The sequence below is a fragment of the Bos taurus genome, chromosome 15, assembly GCF_002263795.3.
Source record: "Bos taurus isolate L1 Dominette 01449 registration number 42190680 breed Hereford chromosome 15, ARS-UCD2.0, whole genome shotgun sequence".
Classification (NCBI taxonomy): Eukaryota; Metazoa; Chordata; class Mammalia; order Artiodactyla; family Bovidae; genus Bos; species Bos taurus.
This window is the reverse complement of record NC_037342.1, coordinates 18,093,269-18,117,205: the sequence shown is the minus strand read 5'-3', so window position 1 is coordinate 18,117,205 and position 23,937 is coordinate 18,093,269. Positions and strand designations below refer to the sequence as shown.

Here is a 23,937-nt window from a genome sequence, read left to right as displayed (position 1 = left end):
TCTTAAATATGTCAGGGATACAATTTACTAGTGAAGTCATGTAGTGGGCCAGTGTGCTGCTTGTGAGCTTAACCCTCTTGATGTCAGCCTAGAGTTGTCTCAGCCCTCTTACAAGTTCCAGTTTCTCCCTTTGGTGGTCTAAGACCACGACAGGTGCTCAGATCACTGAAGGGCCAATTTTTATTCATGACCCCTGAATGAACAAGTGTTTTAATTAGTGAGTGGGTTTCCCTGTGGGACCACTCCGTGGTGTGACACCCACCACTCCTGTAAATTTCTCAGTAGCCTGAGAAATCCATAACTGACCAGGAGGAGACTTGTCCCTTTTCTTCAGAGCAAAACTCTTATGTAGTATCTTCACTTTTATCCTGCCAATTCTATTAAAGCAACTGAATTGAGGAATTGTGTCAGATCAGCCTTTTACCTAACCACTCAACACAGACCACTGTCTCCTATAATTGCAAACCCTGGTATCTTTTAACCACCCCTCCCAGTATCTTTCACCTGAGTGGGGTGACAGGGGGCAGGTACATGCTATTCACAGCCAAATAAAGCTCAGGAGATCCAATATGGGAGATCCAAGAACCAGGAGACACTTAGTTAAATTTACCTGGACTCTCTGAGGTGGCAGATAGGTGAAAGGGCCCTTTCCTGGAAGCAAGGCTCTGTTTTTTTGTAGAGTTCAGGTGAAACAGAGAAATCCACTCTGGGTCCCTTCATAGTCACCATAACTGCTGACCGAAAAAGTGCACAGTATGAAAGGTGCGAGTTAAGTTTTATTTGGGGCAAAATGAAGACTATAACCCAGAAGACAGCATTTCAGATAGCTCTGAGAAACTGCTCCAAATAGGTAGGGGAGTAGTCAGTATATATATATCATTTTTGTGAAGAGGGAGTGCATGCAATCAAGTGCATATTTTTGCAGATTTCTGCTAATCAGGAGGAGCAGAAGTCACCATGAAGGAATTTAATGCTTTTCTAGATATGAGAAGATGCAAGAATTGGGCTCATAAAGTCAGCTCCTGAAAATATCTAACTATCTGAAGACCTATTCTGCCAGTTTTTCCAGAGCAGAGAGTGCCTCATTTCTGCTCTCTACCCTGAACTCCCTTCAAGGGGTGTTGAAGGTCAGCAGCTGTAGCAGCACATGATTTAATCCTTGTAGAGGTCGATGGCAAGTGCCAATGGCAAATGCCAATTTGTAGTTGACAGTAGCATATTTGGGGGTGATATATTCTGATCCCCTTCAATAGGAAGGTAAATAGTTAAATGATGAGTTTTGAGTGTATATTACCTTTATTTTATTTGATTGTAAGTTTAAGTAATTTAATTTTAAAATAATGACTGTGTATAAAAACTAGCTCACAAAATTCTCAAAATTTAAAATTTGACTCTAATGAAACAAGTCAGCTCTAGTACATTGCCAAACCATGCCAGCCAATTTTCCATATAATGATAGTGTGGCTCCTGCCTATTTCTTTTACCTCCCACTCTTCTGCCTCTTCTCTGAACTCCAAGGGCACTGTTTTCTCTTTTTCTACCACTTGAACACACCAAGCTCCTTATCTAAAGACATTTTTATCTTTTGTTCCCTGTGTCTGGAACCCTCTTCTACCATTTTCCCATGGTTCCCTCTTTGCATAATAAAAAAGTAGGGTTTCCTAATTAGAGAGGCTGTCCTTGGCTGTTTGTATAAAAATATCCCTTGGTCATTCTTTATCCCTACTCTGTTTTATTGTTGTTGCACATGCACTTGTTTTGGTTTTTACATCCATATTTTAAATAGCATGTTATTCTACTTTTTGTATATTACTTTAATGTATATTTATTAAAATAAATCTTTATTTTCTTTTTTCCATTTTAAAATTAATTTTTATTAGAATATGGTTGATTTACAACGTTACCTTAGTTTCTGCTGTACAGCAAAGTGAGTCAGTTATACATATATCCACTCTTTTAGATTCTTTTATCTTATAGGTCACAAAGTAATGACTAGAGTTCCCTGTGCTATATTTTAATAGTTCTTATTAGTTACGTATTTTATATATAGTAGTGTGTATATGTCAATCTTGATTTCTTTTAGATGTGGCTGTTTTCTGATAGCCTCTTACAATATAAAATGAGAAATTAGCTCTCTTACACCAACCATATGTACATATACACACTGGTCTTCTATGCTCATCTTCCTAATTAAAAAAAAAACCATGTCATAACACTAAGTAGATTTCAAGATTTTAATCCATTCAATATAAGGAGGAGTTATTACAAAGTACACTTAACCTTGAACAATGTGAGATTAAGGGTGCTGACTCCTCATGCACTTGAACATCCAAATATAACTTTTGACTCTCAAAACTTAACTACAGCAGCCTTACTGTAACATAAACAGATGATTAACACATATTTTGTATATTATATGTCTTATATACTATATTATTATAATAAAGTAAGCTAGAGAAAAGAATGTTGTTAAAATCACAAGGAAGAGAAAATACATTTACAGTACTGTGCTTTATTTTTTGCCTTGGAAACGAACAGAGATCATTCTGTTATTTTTGAGATTGCACCCAAGTACTGCATTTTGGACTCTTTGTTAACTATGAGGGCTACTCCATTTCTTCTAAGGGATTCTTGCCCACAGTAGTAGATATACTGGTTTTCTGAATTAAATCCACTATGGTTTTTCTAGTAGTCATATATGGATGTAAGTTGGACTATCAAGAAAGCTGAGCACTGAAGGATTGATGCTTTTAAACTGTGGTGTTGGAGAAGACTCTTGAGAGTCCCTTGGACTGCAAGGAAATCCAACCAGTCCCTCCTAAAGCAGATCAGTCCTGAATATTCACTGGAAGGACTGATGCTAAAGCTGAAGCTCCAATACTTTGGCCACCTAATGGGAAGAACTAACTCATTGGCAAAGACCCTGATGCTGGGAAAGATGGAAGGCAGGAGGAGAGGGTATGATAGAGGATGAGATGGTTGGATGGCATTACCAACTGGATGGAAATGAGTTTGAGCAAGCTCCAGGAGTTGGTGATGGACAGGGAGGTCTGGCGTTCTGCAGTCCATGGGTTCACAAAGAGTTGGACATGACTGAACGACTGAACTGAACTGAACTGATGGTGATACACTCATATTCAGTTTCTCCAATTACAGGAGAGTGAGGCACACCATTGTGGTTACTAGATTTTCACACAAAGACAACCACACACACAGCAGATAAGTTTATTAAGTATACAGCATGATTGTTTGCTATTCATTAAGTGGAAATTGATCATAAAAATCTTTATCCTCATCATCTTCACATTGAATAGACTGAGGAAGGGGAGGGATTGTTATTTCCTTTCCCAGATTGGCAGGGGTGAAAGAGGTATAGGAGGTAAAGGGGGAGGCAGGAGAGGCAGGCATGCCCAGTGCAATTTTATGAAAGATGTCATAGTTTCTGCTTGACTTTTTACTTTTTCATTTCTCTAAAAGTGTTTCTACGTGGCTCCAGTCCTTCCACTGTTTAGTTTCAGTTCCTGTAGCATGGAAGATTCCATGTTGTAAAAGAAGTTGAAAGCAGTCTTGAATAGTAAGAACTCTTCTGCTGCAATAGATTGTCTAATGTCAATTTATTTTCTGACACTGCTTCTTCTATATTTTCTTTCTTATCATCTGGAACTAGTTCAGAAGCACTCACCTCCATCAAGTTGCCTTCTAATTCCTCTGATGTGGTGTCTGTTAGCCCTTGAATGTCTCCAGGTTCCATATCTTGAAACCTTTCACCTCCTACCTTTTTGCCACATCCACAATCCCATTCATGATCTCCTTGATTGTCTCTGTAATGAGTTCTATGAAGTCATGGACAGTATCTGGAAACTGTTTTCTCCAGCAGGAATTTATTGTTTCAGGCCTGATGGCTTTTTCATTGCTTTTTCTATAACCATGATGACAACTCTTATGGTGTAATTTTTCCAGACTTCCATGATGTTCTATTTGGTTCTCTGCTAGAATATTGACAGTCCTTTTCATAGAGTACCATGTGCAATGAGATTTAAATGTCCTTATTGACACCCTGATCTGGAGACTGAATTAGAGATGTTGTGTTTTCACATCAGGTAGACCACTTTGATGCATTCAGTGATGAACTCATAGAGTTCTGAGTAACCAGGGACATTGTCCAATATAAAAATAATTTTAAAAGACAGTCCTTTACTGGCAAGGTACTTCCTGACTTCAGTGGCAAAGCATCAATGGAATCAATTCAGTAAAAGTGTCCTGGTTGTCCAGGTCTTCTTCTTGTACAACTAAAAGACTGACAGCTAGTATTTATCTTTTTCCTCTAAGACTTAGGGGTTAACAGCTTTATAGTTAAGGGCAGTCCTGATCATAAATTCAGCTGCATTTGTACAAACAGTAGAGTTAGCCTATCCCTTCTTACCCTGTGTCCTGGTGCTTACTTCTCTTCTTCATTACTAATAAGTATCCTTTGTGGCATTTCCCCCCCAGAATAGGGCACTCTTCTCTGCCCTGAGAACCAGTTGAGGCAGATAGCCTTTCTGTTTTCTTCAGTGGGCTTCTGAACCTGTCTATCACCTCTTAGTTGGCAGAAGCTGCTGCTTCTATTATCTTTACATTTTTTAAAGCCAAACCTTTTTCTAAACTTATCAAACCATCCTTTGCTGGAATTAAAGTTTTTCAGCTTTAGATTCTTTTGCTTTATGTTTTCATGTAATGACTTCACTTTTCCTTGAATCACATTAGAGTCTTTAGGTATGACTTCTTATAGCAATCCTGCCCCCACAGAAAAGCTGCATTTTCAATTTATGACAAGAAGGTATTTTGCACAAAGTGCAAGGTTTTCACACCTGATGTTAAAGCTGGAGTGGGAACTTCACAAATTTCTTCCCCCCTCCACCTTTTGTTTTTACAATGGTCCTTGTTGTAGTTCAGTAGCTAACTCACTTCCAACTCTGTGACCCCATGGACTGCAGCATACCAGGTTTCCCTGTCCTTCACTATCTCCCAGAATTTGCTCAAACTAATGTCCATTGAATCGGTGATGCCATCCAACCATCTCATCCTCTGTTGCCCTCCATCTTTCCCAGCATCAAGGTCTTTTTCAATAAGTCGGCTCTTTGCATCAGGTGGCCAAAGTATTAGAGCTTCAGCCTCAGTCCTTCTAATGAATATTCAGGGTTAATTTCCTTTAGGATTGACTGGTTTGATCTCCTTGCTGTTCAAGGGATTCTCAAGAGTCTTTTCCAGCACTACAGTTTGAAAGCATCAATTTTTGGTGCTCAGCCTTCTTTATGGCCCAATTCTCACATCCATACATGAGTACTGGAAAAACCATAGATTTGACCATATGGACTTTTGTCAGCAAAGTAATGTCTCTGCTTTTTAATACACTGTCTACGTTTGTATGGCTTTCCTCCCAAGGAGCAAGTGTATTTTAATGTCATGGCTTCAGTCACTGTCCACGGTGATTTTGGAGCCCAAGAAAGTAAAATCTGCCACTATTTCCATTTTTTCCATTCTATTTGCCTTGAAGTGATGACATAGATGCCATGATCTTAATTTTTTGAATGTTGCCTTTCAAGCCAGCTTTTTCACTCTCCTCTTTTACCTTCATCAAGAAGCTCTTTAGTTCCTCTTCACTTTCAGACATTAAGGTGGTATCAGCTGCATATCTGAAGTTGATAATATTTTTCCTGGCAATCTTGATTCCAGTTTGTGGTTCATACAGCTTGGCATTTCACATGGCGTACTCTGCATATAAGTTAAATAAGCAGGATGACAATATACAGCCTTGACATCTCAATTTAGAACCTGTCCGGTTTTCTATTTCCTGTTCTGACTTTGCTTCTAGACCTGCATACAGGTTTCTCAGGAGGCAGGTAAGGTGGTCTGGTATTCTCATCTCTTTAAGAATTCTCCACAATTTGTGATCCACACAGGCAAAGGCTTTTAGCATACTCAATAAAGCAGAAGTAGAAGTTTTGCTGTAATTCTCTTGCTTTATTTATGACACAATGGATGTTAGCAATTTGATCTCTGGTTCCTTTGCCTTTTCTAAATCCAGCTTGTACATCTGGAATATTTTGGTTCGTGTACTGTTGTGCCTAGCTTGAAGGATTTTTAGCATTACCTTGCTAGCATGAGAAATGAGCACAATTGTGCAGTAGTTTGAACATTCTTTACTGTTGCCTTTCTTTGGTATTGGAATGAAAACTGACCTGTTTTCATCCTGTGGCCACTGCTGAGTTTTCCAAATTTGCTGGCATGTTTGGAGAGTGCAGCATTTTAACACCATCATCTTTTAGGATTTCAAATAGGACAGCTGGAATTCCATCACCTCTGCTAGCTTTGTTTGTAGTAATGAATCCAAAGGCCCACTTGACTTCATACTCCAGGATGTCTGGCTCTAGGTGAGTGACCACACTACTGTGGTTTTCTGGGTCATTAAGACCTTTTTTTGTACAGTTCTTCTGTGTATTCTTGCCACCTGTTCTTAATGTCTTATGCTTCTGTTAGGTCCTTGCCATTTCTGTCTTTCATTGTGCCAATCTTTGGATGAAATGTTCCCTTAATATTTCTGATTTTCTTGGAGCAATCTCTAGTCTTTCTCATTCTATTGCTTTCCTCTATTTCTTTGCATTGTACCCGTAAGAAGGGGTTCTTATCTCTCCTTGCTATTCTTTGGAACTCTGTAATCAGATGGGTATATGTTTCCCTTTCTCCTTTGCCATTCACTTCTGTTCTCAGCTTTTTGTAAGGCCTCCTCAGATAACCATTTTGCCTTCTTGCATTCCTTTTTCGTTGGGATGGTTTTGATCACCGCCTCCTGTATTTCCAGTGTTATGAAACTCCATCAATAGTTCTTCAAGTACTCTATCATATCTAATCCCTTGAACCTATTTGTCACTTCCACTGTATAATCATAAGGGATTTGAGTGGTGCTAGCGGAGAAGGCAATGGCAACCCACTCCAGTACTCTTGCCTGGAGAATCCCATGGGCGAAGGAGCCTGGTAGGCTGCAGTCCATGGAGTCGCTAAGAGTCGGACACGACTGAGTGACTTCACTTTCACTTTTCACTTTCATGCATTGGAGAAGGAAATGGCAACCCACTCCAGTGTTCTTGCCTGGAGAATCCCAGGGATGGGGGAGCCTGGTGGGCTGCCATCTATGGGGTGACACAGAGTCGGACACGACTGAAGCAACTTAGCAGCAGCAGCAGCAGAGGTAAAGGACCCACCTCCCAACGTAGGAGATGTAAGAGATTTGGATTCAATCTTTGAGTCAGGAAGATCCCCTGGAGAAGGGCATGGCAACCAACTTCAATATTCTTGCCTGGAAAATCCCATGGACAGAGGAGCCTGGTGGCTACAGTCCATAGTATCACACAGAGTCAGACCAATTGAAGCAACTTGGCATGCATGCATACCTGAATGACATAGTGGTTTTCCCCACTTTCTTCAATTTAAGTCTGAATTTTGCAATAAGGAGCTCATGATCTGAGCCACAGTCACCTCCTGGTCTTGTTTTTGCCGACTGTATAGAGCTTCTTCATCTTCAGCTGCAAATAATGTAATCAATCTGATTTTGGTATTGAGCACTTGGTGATGTCTATGTGTAAAGTCATCTCTTGTGTTGTTGGAAGAGGGTGTTTGTTATGACTAGTGTGTTCTCTTTGCAAAACTCTGTTAGCCTTTGCCCTGCTTCATTTTTTGCTCCAAGGCCAAACTTGCCTGTTACTCCAGTTATCTTCTGACTTCCTACTTTTGCATTTTAATCGCCTATGATGAAAAGGACATCTTTTTTGTGTGTGCTAGTTCTAGAAGGTCTTGTAGGTCTTCATAGAACCATTTGACTTCAGCTTCTTTGGCATTAGTGGTTGGGGCATAGACAGTTGTCCTTACACTGGATTGATTTATCTTAAAATGGCTGGCAACTGCAGCTGCAGACCTCACTGTACAGTATATATTAAGCTATTCAACTTTTCTTGTAATGTCATGAATGCTGCTTCTTGGGAACACACACTTTCATTATCAATAGCAGCATTTTGTATGGGTGTTATTCAGGGTTTACACTAAGCATGATGAAAAATACATGAGACCCATGAGAGATCACTTTTCATTGTGATATGCAATTTGCTGAAGAGATGAATTACTCACATGGCGATAATTAGCACCACAGCATATTAAGCAGATACTCACAACACTTGAGCTCTCTGCAGTAGCAATAGTAGGTGATGATAAATCGATTACCATGGTAAAGTATGTTCTACAATATGCAGGTATGTGTAATATTGCATCTTTACAATTGTTTACAATTCTCTCAACTGCAAATGATATGCAGGTATGTGTAATATTGCATCTTTACAATTGTTTACAATTCTCTCAACTGCAAATGATACCATGTTCAGTCTATGCGTGCATAACTTTTCATAAATTTTAACTTTTTATAATAGATTCATGTGTATTTTATGGTAGCAAATTGATAAGATAAACTGGTATCTACATATATTTAATGCTGTCATGACAATACCCTTTTCTTTGTTTTCTTATATTTCTAGGCCATGTAAACATACCTGTAAGTTTTTTCAAATTGTTGTAAATCTCCAAAACTTTTCCCAATATATTTGTTGAAAAAAAGTCTGCATATATATGGACCCACACAGTACAAACCATGTTGTTCAAGGGTCAACTATAATTAAATGTCCAGAATAAGCCTTCTTTGGAGTCAGAAGCCAATAACCAATCATGTTACCTCCAAATTCATATTATTGTGGGTGGTTGGCATTATCATAGGGTATATAATTATGGAGTATTACTGTTGTATCATATATTTTTGGAGGATTAATATTCACATAGTAATAGATTTATTCATAATTATTCATGTTGAGTCATAGAGATAGCTTAGTTTTTTTGTTTTCTTTTACTCCCTTTCAGGGTGACATTCAAAAAATTTAAGTCAGATCATGTTACTCCTCTAGTCTAACCCTTCAGTATCTTCCCTTCACAGTTGCAATAAAATTATAACATTTAGCATGTACTATGTAATCCCATTACCTCTCTGCTTTATTACCTACTACTCTTTTTTCTCTACAGTTGGCTACAGTCACACTGTCATTCTTCCTGTTCCAACGCCCTATTTCATTGCCTTCACACTTGCTGTTCTATCTTCCTAAAACACTCTGTGTATATAAATAGCTCACTCCACTTCATTCAAGTTTCTGCTTTAAACAACAATGAATTAATACAGAATTTGGGGGGTTTCTCAGTTGGTGCTAGTGGTAAAGAACCTGCCTGCCAAAGCAGGAGATGTAAGAGATGTGGGTTCAATCCCTGGGTCAGGAAGATCCCCTGGAGGAAGGCATGGCAACCCACTCCAGTATTCTTGCCTGGAGAATTCCATAGACAGAGGAGCCTGGCAGGCTATGGTCCATAGGGCTGCATAAAGTCGGAGACAACTTAAGTAACTTAGCATGCACACACACATGTAGAGTTTTTAGCCTCCTTTGTCATTTATTATATTATTCCCACCAATAGGTATTTACTTAAAACTGTTTTTAACTGGTACATGATATTAATGAAAAGTTAAAATCTGCCTCTAACCCCCAACATCCATCCTACTAAGCTCAGTCTAGACAAGAATAGTAAAGCAGCACTAAGAACAAGATTATTCAAAAGGTTAAGATCCTTATGAGTGGTGTCTGATATATGTACAGAGGCATCTGTAGATGCCTCTAGATTGGTAGATTCCAGTTTATATACTCCAGTTTCTAGAATGTTAAGCAAATGCTATTGACATTACACGAAATATATGTAACTAAACTAGCACCTGAACCTGATTCCAAGACCAAACTCCTGACCTTGACTCCAAGATCAATTTTCAGTGGTAAAGAAACTTTTGAAAATTTTATTTCCAATGTGTTGCAGACTATTGGTTTTGAAAATAAAATAAAAATGATTACTCAAAAAAGAAAAACATAACAAGGATCTACAAACGTATTGATTGTGTATGTGTGTGTGTGTGCGCGCCCACGCATGTGCACACACACCACAATAATGTCAAATTGCTATAAAATCTTCAAAGTACTTGATTTCTGTCTTTGTTTCTTCTGGTAACATATAGCTCAGAGACTGGCATAGGTTTATGGACCACATTCAAAATATCATAGCTTTTAGGGATCTACCTACAGGAGATTCACTCAAATCCCTCATGCCCTCTCCCTCCCCCATCCTATTTCTGCTAACTGTTCAAGTTAAGCCTTCAGTGAATTGCTCTCCTGCTGGTGATGAACTAATTTTTTAAAATTTTTATTATTCAAGTAGTACATGTTCATTACAGAAGTAAATGAAAATAAACATATTTTAAATTCCTCCTTAATTCTATCACCACTGTCAACATTCATATTCACATGTACATAGCTGTACATATACATGTGTTTATGCTCAGTTGCACATTCCTGTCCAACTCTTTGCAACCCCATGGACTATAGCCCTCCAGGCTCCTTTGTCCCCAAAGTTTGCCAGGCAATAAAACTGGAGTGGGTTGCCATCTCCTATTCCAGAGAATCTTCCCAACCCAGGAATTGAACCCATGACACTTGAATCTCCTGAATTGGCAGGTGGATTCTTTACCACTGTACCACCTACAGTTATCTATTTAAATAGGGCAGGGAGAAGATGGCATGCATAACTTTTACAGCTGTTTAATAAACTGCTTTTTGAAAATTGACACCATAATATGAAACATTTTCCATGTCAATGTGTGCATTTACAGCATCATTTTGAATATTCTCATAGAATTCTATTGTTATGACAGCATCATAATTTGTTTAACCAACTTCCTATTCTGTTAACCAGAATATTATTTATTGATCAGCTATTCTTTGGCTACAGTTGAGAATGTTTTGAGGGAAATTATCCATTTTGCATGAATTAACACAGGAAGCCAGACTTCCCTGTCTTTCACTGTCTCCTGGAGTTTGTTGAAACTCATGTCCACTGAATCAGTGATGCCATCCAACCAATTCATCCTCAATTCATCCTCTTCTCCTGCCTTCAGTCTTTCCCAGTGTCAGGGTCTTTTCCAATGAGTCAACTCTTAGCATCAGATGGCCAAAGTATTGGAGCTTCAGCTTCAGCATCAGTCTTTCCAATGAACATTCAGGGTTTATTTCCTTTAGGATTGACTGGTTTGATCTTGCTGTCCAAGGGCTTTTCAAAAGTCTTCTCCAGCACCACAGTTTGAAAGCATCGGTTTTTCAGTGTTCAGCATCCTTTATGGTCAAACTCTCACATGACTACTGGAAAAACTATAGCTTTGACCATATGGACTTTTGTTGGCAAAGTGATGTCTCTGCTCTTTAATATGCTATCTAGGTTTGTCATAGCTTTTATTCCAAGGTTTCAGTTCAGTTCAGTTCAGTCACTCAGTTGTGTCCAACTCTTTGCAACCCCATGAATCGCAGCACGCCAGGCCTCCCTGTCCATCACCAACTCCTGGAGTTTACCCAAACTCATGTCCATCGAGTCGGTTTAAGTGTCTTTAATTTCGTAGCTGTAGTCACTGTCCACAGTGATTTTGGAGCCCAAGAAAATAAAATTTGTCAGTGTTTCCATTTATTTATGTCTTCTTTTATTTCATTCAGCAATGTTTTGTAGTTTTCAATGAACAAGTCTTTAACTTCCTTGGTAGAGTTAATTCCTCAGTATAATATTTTATTCTCTTTGATGCAATTGTAAATAACTATTTTTATAATTTCCTTTTCAGCCTGTTCATTGTTAGTGTATATTAATAGAAATGCAACTGACTTTTGTGTGCTGAATTTGTATCCTACTACTTTGATGAATTTATTTAGTAGAACCAGAAGCATTTTTTTTGTGGAATCTTTAAGGTTTTATACATATAAGATGTTTTCTGTGAACAGATATAATTTTACTTCTTCCTTTCCAATTTGATGCCTATATTTCTCTATCTTGCCAAATTACTCTGGCTAGAACTATGAGTATTATGTTGAAAAAAAGTGGCAAAATTGGATATCCTTGCTTTATTCCTGGTTTCACAGTAGTTGCAGCCTTTCACCACTGAGTCTAATGTACACTCTGTATAATGTCCACTGTGGAATTTTAATTTATGATTTTAATATGTTGAGCTGGTTTTCTTCTATTCCAAATTTATTGAGTATTATTATCGTGAAAGGATGTTGAATTTTATCAAATGCTTTTCTTATACCAATTGAGATAATTATGTAGGTTTTTTCCTTCATTCTGTTAATGTTCTATATTGATTGATTTTTAACACAGTCTAATAGGAAAAATAGATAAATAAATGAAATCAATAAAATTTCAATGGTAGCCTACAGGAAATACAATACTTACCATCTGAGGTGTGGTTAGATCAATACTAGTTGAGATCCTAAGATTATGCTTAGAGGTAGACACCGTCCCTACATCCCTAATGTTAATTCCAATCCAGACTGAGGTAGATGTTATAGGACTTCATCTTAAAACTTCCATTACGTGACCTTCTGGGCTTTCTGATTTGTATATTTTTCTACTAATTGGCCCCCTGGGTTGGAAAGATCCCCTGGAGAAGGGAAAGTCTACCCACTCCAGTATTCTGGCCTGGAGAATTTCATGGACTTTATAGTCCATGGGTTCGCAAAATGTCAGACACAACTAAGCGACTTTCACACACACACACACACACACACTCTATTAATTGAGGACTCAGAGATTACATCTTGTCATATGACAACTATCAGATGGGATAATCCATTGTTCTAAGTGAAAATGCATACATTTTTTTACAATTCACTTTATGTAAACTAAAGAAAAAAATGCCAAAAAGTGATTTAACCTATTTCTCCCACACTCCACTGTCTCTCCACCTCTGGAAGTTACAGTCTGTTCTCTGTATCTATAAGCTTGGTTTTATTATTTACTTATTATTATTTTAGATTTCATATATAAGAGAGATCATATAGTATTTGTCCTTCTCTGTTTGACTTATTTCACTTACCATAATGCTCTTGAGGTCTGTTCATATTGTCACAAATAGCAAAATGTTCTTATTGTCTTATGGCTGAGTTATATTCCATTGTGTATATATCCACATCTTCTTTATCCTTTTATCCAACCATGGAATACTTAGGTTGTTTCCACATCCTGGCTATTGTAAATAATGCTGCAATGAACATGAGGTGTATATATCTTTTTGAGTTAGTGTTTTCATTTTCTTCAGGCAAATGCTTAGAAGTAGAAATGCTGGATCATAGTTATATTTTTATTTTTTTGAGGAAACTTCATACTATTTTATATAGTGCCTGTACAAATTTACATTCTGCCAATAGTGCACAAAGGTTCCCTTTTCTCTACATCCTCACCAACACTTACTATCTCTAGTCTTTTTTATAATAGCCATTCTAACAGGTGTAAGGTGATATCTCATTGCTATTTTGATTTACATTTCCCTGATGATGAAGTATGTAGAGCATCTTTTTATGTACCTGTTGGCCATCTGTATTCTTCTGGGAGAATGTCTTTTCAGATCTTCTGCCCACTGGTAAATTGGATCGTTTTTTTGTTATTGAGTTATATGAGTTTTTAAACATATTTTGGATATTAGCCCCTTATCAGATATATGACTTACAAATATTTTCTCCCATTCAATAGTTTACCTTTTTATTTTGTTGATGGTTCCTTTGCTCAGAAGCTTTTAGTTTAATATAGTCCCACTTGTTTATTTTTGCTTTTTTGTTGCTTTTGGTGTCATATTCAAAAATCGTTCCCAAAACCTATGTCAAGGATCTTACCACCTGTGTTTCCTTCCAGAGTTTTATGGTTTCAGATCTTATGTTCAAACTTTTAATCCATTTTGTTTGGTTTTCTTTTTAATATATATCTTTCATTGAAGTATCATTGACTTGTAATGTTTTAGGTGCACAGCAAGGTGATGCAGTTTTACATATACACATATATTATTTTTAATTACTTTCCATTATAGGTTATTACATTGACTATAGGTCTCTATACTATATAATAAACTTTTGTTGCTTGTTGCATATCTATTTTTAATTAGAAATCTAGCATTCTATCCATACTAAGTCAAACAAGTGGAATCAAAGTCATGAATGTTTAACAAATATTCATCAGTTTTCTAACATATATATATTATATATATATATTTATTTATATATATATGTTTATATACAGATCACAATAAACTGTGGAAAATTCCAAAAGAAATGGGAATACCAGACCACCTAATCTCCTCTTGAGAAATCTGTATGCAGGTATGCAGAAATCTGTATATAGGTCAGTTAGAACTGGACGTGAAACAACAGACTGGTTCCAAATAGGAAAAGGAGTATGTCAAGGCTGTATATTGTCGCCCTGCCTATTTAGCTTATATGCAGAGTACATCATGAGAAATGCTGGGCTGGAAGAAGCACAAGCTGGAATCCAGATTGCTGGGAGAAATATCAATAACCTCAGATATGCAGATGACACCACCCTTATGGCAGAAAGTGAAGAAGAACTAAAGAGCCTCTTGATGAAAGTGAAAGAGGAGAGTGAAAAAGTTGGCTTAAAGCTCAACATTCAGAAAACTAAGATCATGGCATCCTGTCCCATCACTCATGGCAAATAGATGGAGAAATAGTGGAAACAGTGGCTGACTCTACTTTTTGGGCTCTAAAATCACAGAAGATGGTGACTGCAGCCATGAAATTAAAAGACGCTTACTCCTTGGAAGGAAAGTTATGACCAACCTAGACAGCTAATATGCTGTTTCTAAAAGCAGAAACATTACTTTGCCAACAAAGGTCCATCTAGTCAAGGCTATAGTTTTTCCAGTAGTCATGTATGGATGTGAGAGTTGGACTATAAAGAAAGCTGAGCACTGAAGAATTGATGCTTTTGAACTGTGGTGTTGGAGAAGACTCTTGAGAGTCCCTTGGACTGCAAGGATATCCCACCAGTTCATCCTAACGATCAGTCCTGACTGTTTATTGGAAAGACTGATGTTGAAGCTGAAACTCCAATCTTATTGCCACCTGATGTGAAGAGCTGGCTCATTTGAAAAGACCGTGATGCTGGGAAAGATTGCGGGCAGGAGGAGAAGGGGATGACAGAGGATGAGATGGTTGGATGGCATCACCGACTCAATGGATATGAGTTTGGGTAAACTCCAGGAGTTGGTGATAGACAGGGAGGCCTGGCGTGCTGTGCTCCATGGGGTCGCAAAGAGTCAGAAATGACTAAGCGACTGAACTGAACTGATCTGAACAATCTTTTTGTGAAATCTTAGGGTTTTCTTTGTATAATACCATATAGTATCATGTCATCTGTGTGAACTGACAGTTTTACTTCTTCCCCTCCAATTTGGATAACTTTTATTTCTTTTCTTAGTTAAATGCTCTGGCTAGGGCTTCTAATACTATGTTGAATAATCAGCACTGATTATTCATCCTTTATGGGCATCCTTAAGGATTATGGGCACCCTTGTTTTATTCCTGATCTTTAATAAAATGCTTGCAGCATTTAACTATTGTGTATGATGTTAGCTGTGATATTGTCATGTGTGACCTTTATAATATTGAAATATGTTCCTCTCTATACTGGCTTTTAAAATCAGAGACATTACTTTGCCAACAAAGGTCTGTCTAGTCAAAGCTATGGTTTTTCCAGTAGTCACATATGGATGTGAGAGTTGGAATACAAAGAAAGCTGAGTGCCGAAGAATTGATGCTTTTGAACTGTGGTGTTGGAGAACACTCTTGAGAGTTCCTTGGACTGCAAGGAGATCCAACCAGTCCACCCTAAAGGCAATCAGTCCTGAATATTCATTGGAAGGATTGATGCTGAACCTAAACTCCAGTACTTTGGCCACCTGATGCGAAGAACTGACTCATTTTAAAAGACCCTGATGCTGGGAAAGATTGAAAACGGGAGAAGAAGGAGATGACAGAGGATGAGATGGTTAGATGGCATCGCCAACTCAATGGACATGAGTTTGGGTAAACTCCAGGAGTTGGTGATGGACGTGGAGGCCTGGCATGCTGCAGTCCATGGGGTTGCAAAGAGTCAGACATGACTGAGTGACTGAACTGAACTGATACTGGCTTTGTTGAGAACATTGATTGATATTTCTATTGTGAACTATCTTTGCATTCCAGGAATAGATCCAGTTTGTTCATTGTGACAATAGTCATACTTTTAATGTGCTGCTATACTCTCTTTGCTAGTATTTTTGCATCAATATTCATAGGGATACTGGTCTATAGTTTTCTTTTCCTGTAGTGTCTTTATCTGGCTTTGGTGTCAAGATAAAGCTGGCCTCCCAGAATGAGTTAGGCCTCCTTTTCAATATTTTGGAAAACCTTGAGAAGAATTGGTTCTTCTTTAAATGTTTCATAGAATTCACTAGTGAAGCCATCAGGTCCAGGGCTATTACTTGTCAGGAAATTTTTAATTACCTAGTAAAAAGATTACTAGATGCAAAAAAAGCATTTGACAGAATTCACCATCCATTCAGGATAAAAACTCTCTCCAAAGTGGGGATAGAGGGAAACTGTCTCAACATAAAGAACATAATATTTGCAGCAAACCCACAGCTGGCATCAAACTCAACGGTTAAAATCTGAAAGACTTCCCACTAAATCCAGGAACCAGAAAATGATGCCCACTCTTACCACTTATATTTAACATAGTGTTGAAAGTCCTTGGGGCTTCCCTGGTGGGTCTTATTCACAGAAATCAGATAAGAAAATGAAATAAAATGTAGAGAAGAGGTAAAACTGTCGCTATTTGCAAATGACATAGAGAATCCTAAAATCTCCACCCAAAAACTACTAGAATAATAAACAAATTTAGCAAGGTTGCAGGATATAAGAGAAGTATACAGAAATCTGTTATTTCTGAAATATCAGAAACTGAAAGGAAAAAATCCATTTAAAATCACATCCAAAGGAAAAAAAAAAAAAAATATATATATATATGTAAGAATAAACTTAAACCAAGCAGACCTATACTCTGACAGTCTCCACAGAAAGACCTATACTCTGAAAACTATACAACACTGATGAAGGAAACTGAAGATGATTCAAAGAAATGGAAAGATATACCATGGTATTGGATTGGAAGAATTAATATTGTTAAAGTGGCCATACTACCCAAAGCAATATACAGATTTAATTCAATCCCTATCAATATACCCATGACATTTTTCATAGAACTATAATAATCCTAAAATTTATATACAGATGTTGAAAGCTCAAGATGATAGAGTAGGACATGAGCCACTCCCTTCTTATGAAAACACTAAAATCACAACTAACTGCTAAATAACCATCAGGTGGGAAAAAACTACTGGAACCTACTAAAAAAAATACTCTACATTTTAAAAAAATAAATAAGCCACAACATGATGGTAGGACAGGCACAATCACAATAAAATCAAATCCCATACCCATTGGTGGACTACCCACAAGTTGGAAAGCAATTGTACCAGAGAAGTTATCCCACAGGAGTGAAAGTGCTGAGCCCCACGTCTGGCTTCCCAGCCTGGGGATCCAGCAATGGGAGGAATCCTCAGAGAATCTGGCTTTGAAGGCTGGTGGGGTTAGATAATAGGACTTCCACAGAACTTCTGGGAAAAGAAATTCCACACTTAGAGGATACACACAAAGTCTCATGTGCACTGAAATACAGGGGGGAAAGTGACCCATAAGAATATTGACCTACCTTCTGCAGAGGTGGAGGGTAGCTGCGGCTCACTGCAGGGACAAAGACACTGGCAGTAGCAGTTTTCAGAAGTACCCATTGCCATGAGCCCTCCTGGAATGTGCCATTAGCCCCACCAAACAGCCTGTAGGCTGCAATGCTGGGTCACCTAAAGCCAAACAACCAATAGAGCAGGAACACAGTCCCGCCTATCAGCAGACAAGTGGCTTAAACTCTTCCTGAGCATGGCCCTGCCAACAAAAGAGGCAAGACCCAACTGCACCCAGCACTGAGCAGGAATCAGCCCATCCAATCAGGAAACCTGCACAAACCTCTTAGACAACCTTATTCAACAGAGGCAGACAGTAGAAGCAAGAACTACAAACCTACAGGCTCTGGAACAGAAATAACAATCACAGAAAGTTAGTCAAAGTAAGACAGCAGAGGAATATGTCCCAGATGAATAAATAAGATGAAACTCCAGAAGAACAACGAAGTCAAGTGGAGATAGCCAATCTATCAGGAAAAGAATTCAGAATAATAATAGTGAGAATGATCCAAGATATTAGGGAAAGAATAGAAGCAAGGATCAAGAAGATGCAAGAAATGTTTAACAAAGGCCTAGAAGAACTAAAAGAAAGGAGCAGTGACCCCACAAAAGACTGACCCACACTTGCCTGTGAGTATCCAGGAGTCTCCGGAGGAGGTGTGGGTTGCAGGGGGCCTGCTGTAGGGTCGGGGGCACTGAGTGTGGCAGTGCGTGCTTGGGACCTTTTGAAGGAGGTCGCCATTATCTTCATTACCTCCACCATAGTTTGGTCTCAGGTCAAACAACAGGGAGAGAACACAGCCTAGCCCATGAACAGAAAATTGGATTAAATATTTACTGAGCATGGCCCTGCCCAACAGAACCAGACCCAGTTTCCCCCACAGTCAGTCTCTTCCTTCAGGGAGCTTCCATAGCCTCTTATCCTTATCCATCAGAGGGCAGACAGAATGAAAACCACAATCACAGAAAACTGATCACATGGACCACAGCTTTGTCTAACTCAATGAAAATATGAGCCATACCATGTAGGGCCACCCAAGATGGATAGGTCATGGTGGAGAGTTCTGACAAAACTGGTCCACCGGAGAAAGGAATGGCAAACCACTTCAGTATTCTTGCCTTAAGACCCCATTAACAGTATAAAAAGACAAAAAGATATGACACTGAAAGATGAAATTCCCTGGTCGGTAGGTGCCCAATATGCTACTGGAGAAGAGTGGAGAAATAACTCCAGAAAGAATGAAGAGACAGAGCCAAAGCAAAAACAACGCCCAGTTGTGGATGGGACTGGTGATGGAAGTAAAGTCCGATGCTGTAAAAAAGAATATTGCATAGGAACCTGGAATGTTAGGTCCATGAATCAAGGTAAATTGGAAGTAGCAAACAGGAGATGGCAAGAGTGAACATCGACATTTTAGGAATTAGTGAACTGAAATTGACTAGAATGGGTGAATTTAACTCAGATGACCTTTACATCTACTACTGTGAGCAAGAATCCCTTAGAAGAAATGGAGTAGCCCTCATAGTCAACAAGAGTCCAAAATGCAGTATTTGGGTGCAAACTCAAAAATGACAGAATGATCTCTGTTCGTTTCCAAGGCAAACCATTCAATAACACAGTAATCCAAGTCTATGCCCCAACCACTAATGCTGAAGAAGCTGAAGTTGAACAATTCTATGAAGACATACAAGACCTTCTAGAACTAACACCAAAAAAAAAGATGTCCTTTTCATCATGGGGGATTGGAATGCAAAAGCAGAAAGTCAGAAGATACCTGGAATAACAGGCAAGTTTGGCCTCAGTGTACAAAAGGCTAACAGAGTTTGGCCAAGAGAATGCATGGGTCATAGCAAACACCCTCTTCCAACAACACAAGAGATGACTTTACACATGGACTTCACCAGATGATCAATACTGAAATCAGATTGATTATATTCTTTGAAGCTAAAGATGGAGAAGCTCTGTACCATCAGCAAAGACAAGACCAGGAGCTGACCATGGCTAAGATCATGAACTACTTATTGCCAAATTCAGACTTACATGGAAGAAAGTAGGGAAAACCACTAGACCATTCAGGTATGACCTAAATCAAATACCTGACAGTTATACAGTGGAAGTGACAAATAGATTCAAGGGATTAGATCTGATAGAATGCATGAAGAACTATGGGCAGAGGTCCATGACATTGTACAGGAGGCAGTGATCAAGATCATCTCCATGAAAAAGAAATGTGAAAGTGCAAAATGGTTGTCTCAGGAAGCCTTACAAATAGCTGAAAAGAGAAGGTACAGGCAAAGGATAAAAGGAAAGATATACCCAGTTGAATGCAAAGTTCCAAAGAATAACAAGGAGAGATAAGAAAGCCTTCCTCAGTGATCAATGTGAAGAAATGGAGGAAAACAATGGAATGGGAAAAACTAGAGATCTCTTCAAGAAAATTAGAGATACCAAGGGAACATTTCATGTAAAGATGGGCACAATAAAGGACAGAAACAGTATGGACCTAACAGAAGCAGATATTAAGAAGAGGTGGCAAGAATACACAGAAGAACTGTACAAAAAAGATCTTAATGACCCAGATAACCATGATGGTGTGATCACCCATCTAGAGCCAGACATCCTGGAATGTGAAGTCAAGTGGGCCTTAGGAAGCATCACTATGAACAAAGCTAGTGGAGGTGATGGAATTCCAGTTGAGCTATTTCAAATCCTGAAACTTGATGCTGTGAAAGTGCTGCACTCAATATGCCAGCAAATTTGGAAAATTCAGCAGTGGCCACAGGACTGGACAAGGTCAGTTTTCCTTCCAATCCCAAAGAAAGGCAATGCCAAAGAATGCTCAAACTACCACACAGTTGTACTCATCTCACACACTAGCAAAATAATGCTCAAAATTCTCCAAGCCAGGCTTCAACAGTACATGAACCATGAACTTCCAGATGTTCAAACTGGATTTAGAAAAGGCAGAGGAACCAGAGATCGTATTGCCAACATCCATTGGATCATCAAAAAATCAAGAAAGTTCCAGAAAAACATCTACTTCTGCCTTATTGACTACACCAAAGCCTTTGACTGTGTGGATCACAACAAATTGTGGAAAATTCTTCAAGAGACAGGAACACCAGACCACATTATTTGCCTCATAAGAAATCGGTAAGAAGCAATAGTTAGAACCAGACGTGGAACAACAGACTGTTTCCAAATTGGGAAAGGAGTACATCAAGGCTTGTATATTGTCATCCTGCTTATTTAACTTATATGCAGAGTACATTATATGAAATGCCAGGCTGGATGAAGCACAAGCTGGAATCAAGATTGTCAGGAGAAATATCAGTAAACTCTATATGCAGATGACACCACCTATGGAAGAAAGCAAAGAAGAACTAAAGAGCCTCTTGAAGAAAGAGAAAAAGGAGAGTGAAAAAGCTGACTTAAAATTCAACATTCAGAAAACCAAGATCATGGCATCTGGTCTCATCACTCCAAGGCAAATAGATGGGGAAACAATGGAAACAATGACAGACTTTATTTTCTTGGGTTCCAAATCGCTGCAGATGGTGACTGCAGCCATGAAATTAAAAATGCTTGCTCCTTGGAAGAAAAGCAATGATCAACCTAGGCAGTATATTAAAAAGCAGAGACATTACTTTGCCAACAAAGGTCCGTCTAGTCAAAGCTATGGTTTTTCCAGTAGTCATGTATGGATGTGAGAGTTGGACTCTGAAGAAGGCTGAGCGCCGAAGAACTGATGCTTTTGAACTTTGGTGTTGGAGTAGACTGTTGAGAGTCATGGACTTTTTCAGAATTCATGAGATATGCAGATGATGCCACCCTTATAGCAGAAAGCCATGAAATTAAAAGACTCTTGATCCTTGGAAGAAAAGCCATAACCAACCTAGGCAGCATATTAAAAAGCAGAGACATTACTTTGCTGATGAAGGTCCATATAGTCAAAGCTATGGTTTTTCCAGTTTCATGTATGGACCATAAAAAAGGCTTAGCATTGAATAATTGATGCTTTTGAACTTGGTGTTGGAGAAGACTCTTGAAAGTCCCTTGGACTGCAAGGAGATCCAACCAGTCAATCCTAAAGGAAACCAGTACTGAATATTCATTGGAAGGACTGATGCTGAAGCTGAAACTCCAATATTTTGGCCACCTGAGGGGAAGAACTGACTCACTGGAAAAGATCCTGATGCTGAAAAAGATTGAAGGCAAGAGGAAAAGGGTCGACAGATGATGAGATGATTGGATGGCATCACCGACTCGATGGACATGAATTTGAGCAAGCTCTGGGAGTTGGTGATGGACAGGGAAGACTGGTGTGCTGCAGTCTATGGCATCACAAAGAGTTGGACAGGACTGAGCGACTGAACTGAACTGAGAAAGTTGGCATGAGGAAACCTACTTCAGTACAGTGAAGGTCATATACAATAAACCTACAGCTAGCATCATAGTTAATGATGAAAAGCTGAAAGAGTTTCCTCTAAGATCAGGAACAGTCCACTCTTGCCCCTTTATTCAGCATAGTTTTGGAAGTCCTAGCTATGGCAATCATAGAAGAAAAAGAAATAAAGGAAATGCAGATTGGAAAAGAAAAAGTTAAACTGTCACACTTTGCATATGACATGATACGATATATAGAAAATCCTAAAGACACTATCAAAAACTATGAGAGCTCATCAGTGAATTTGGTAAAGTTACAGGTTACAAAATTAATACAAAAAATATGTTGCATTGCTATATACTAGAGAAATGAAGCAAACAATCCCATTTACCATTGCAACAAAGAGAATAAAATGCCTAAGAATAAACCTACCTAAGTAGACAACAGCCCCTTACTCCAAAAACTGTGACACTGAAGAAAGAAATCAAAGATGACAAAATAGATGGAAAGATAAACCATCCTCTAGGATTGGAAGAGTCAATATTGTCCAAATGACTATACTGCTCAAGGAAATTTAATGATTCAGGGAATCCATATAAAATTATCAAGGGCGTTTTTCACAGAACTAGAACAAAAAAAAAATCTTTAAATTTGTATGAAGACACAAAAGACTCTGAATAGTGAAAGCAATATTGAGAAAGAAAAACAGAGCTGGAGGAATAAGAGACTCCAGACTCTACAATGCTGTAGTCATCCAATCATTATGATACTGGCCAAAAATAGAAATAGAGATTAATGGAACAGGATAGAAAGTCTAGAAATAAGCCCACACACCTATGATCATTTAATCTTCAACAAAGGAGGCAAGACTATGCAATGAAGGAAAGATAGTCTCTGCAATAAATGGCCCTGGGAAAATCAGACAGTTACATGTAAAAACAAACAAACAAAAAAATGAAATTAGAACATGCTCTAACACCATACACTAAAGTCAAAATGGATTAAAAATCTAAATGTAAGACCAGACATTATAAAAGTCTTAGAGGAAAACCTAAACAGAATACTCTGAGATAAATTGCAGCAGAATTTTTTTCTGTCTCCCAGTGTAATGGAAATAAAACCAAAAATAAATAGGACTAATTAAACTCAGAAGCTGTTGTACATCAAAGGAAATGATAAACAAAACAAAAAGGCAACCTATAGAATGGGAAAAAAACATTTGCTAATGATGTGACCAACAAGGGATTAGTCTCAAAATTTACAAATAGTTCATGGAGCTTAATATCAAAAAACAAACAATCCAAGCAAAAAATGGGCAGAAGACCTAAGTAGACATTTCTCCAAAGAACACATACCTATAACCATGAAGCACATAAAAAGATGTTCAACATTACTAACTTAGAGAAATGTACATCAAAACTACAATGATATGTCACCTCACACCAGTCAGAACTGCTATCGTTAAAAAACAAAAACAATAAATGTGGGAGAAGGTGTGGATAGAAGGGAACCCTCTTATACTGTTGGTGGGAATGTATGGAAGTTTCTTCAAAACCTAAAAATAGAGCTAACATGATCCTGCAATCCCACTCCTGGGCATACATCCAGATAAAAACATATATCCAAAAGGATTAATGCACCCCAGTGTTTATAGCAGCACTCTTTACAATATCAAAGACATGAAAGCAATAGAAATGTTCCCTCAACAGGTGAATGGATAAAGAAGATGTGGTACATATATACAATGGACTATTACTCAGTCATTCATGGGGTCACAAA

At 38.3% G+C, this 23,937-nt stretch overlaps 1 protein-coding gene across 3 annotated transcripts in view; it reads left to right on the top strand.

The window, feature by feature from the left end:
- Window positions 1-23,937, top strand: part of C15H11orf65 (chromosome 15 C11orf65 homolog) — a 120,109-nt gene that overhangs the window by 17,039 nt on the left and 79,133 nt on the right. Inside the window, exon 2 of one of the 3 annotated variants that reach the window (XM_059875076.1) lies at window positions 14,212-14,291. The exons of the other annotated variants lie outside the window; for them this stretch is intronic. Coding sequence (XP_059731059.1) covers window positions 14,286-14,291 — 6 coding nt within the window. The 5' untranslated portion in view covers window positions 14,212-14,285. The remainder of the gene's footprint in view (window positions 1-14,211; window positions 14,292-23,937) is intronic. 3 annotated transcript variants of the gene reach the window in all.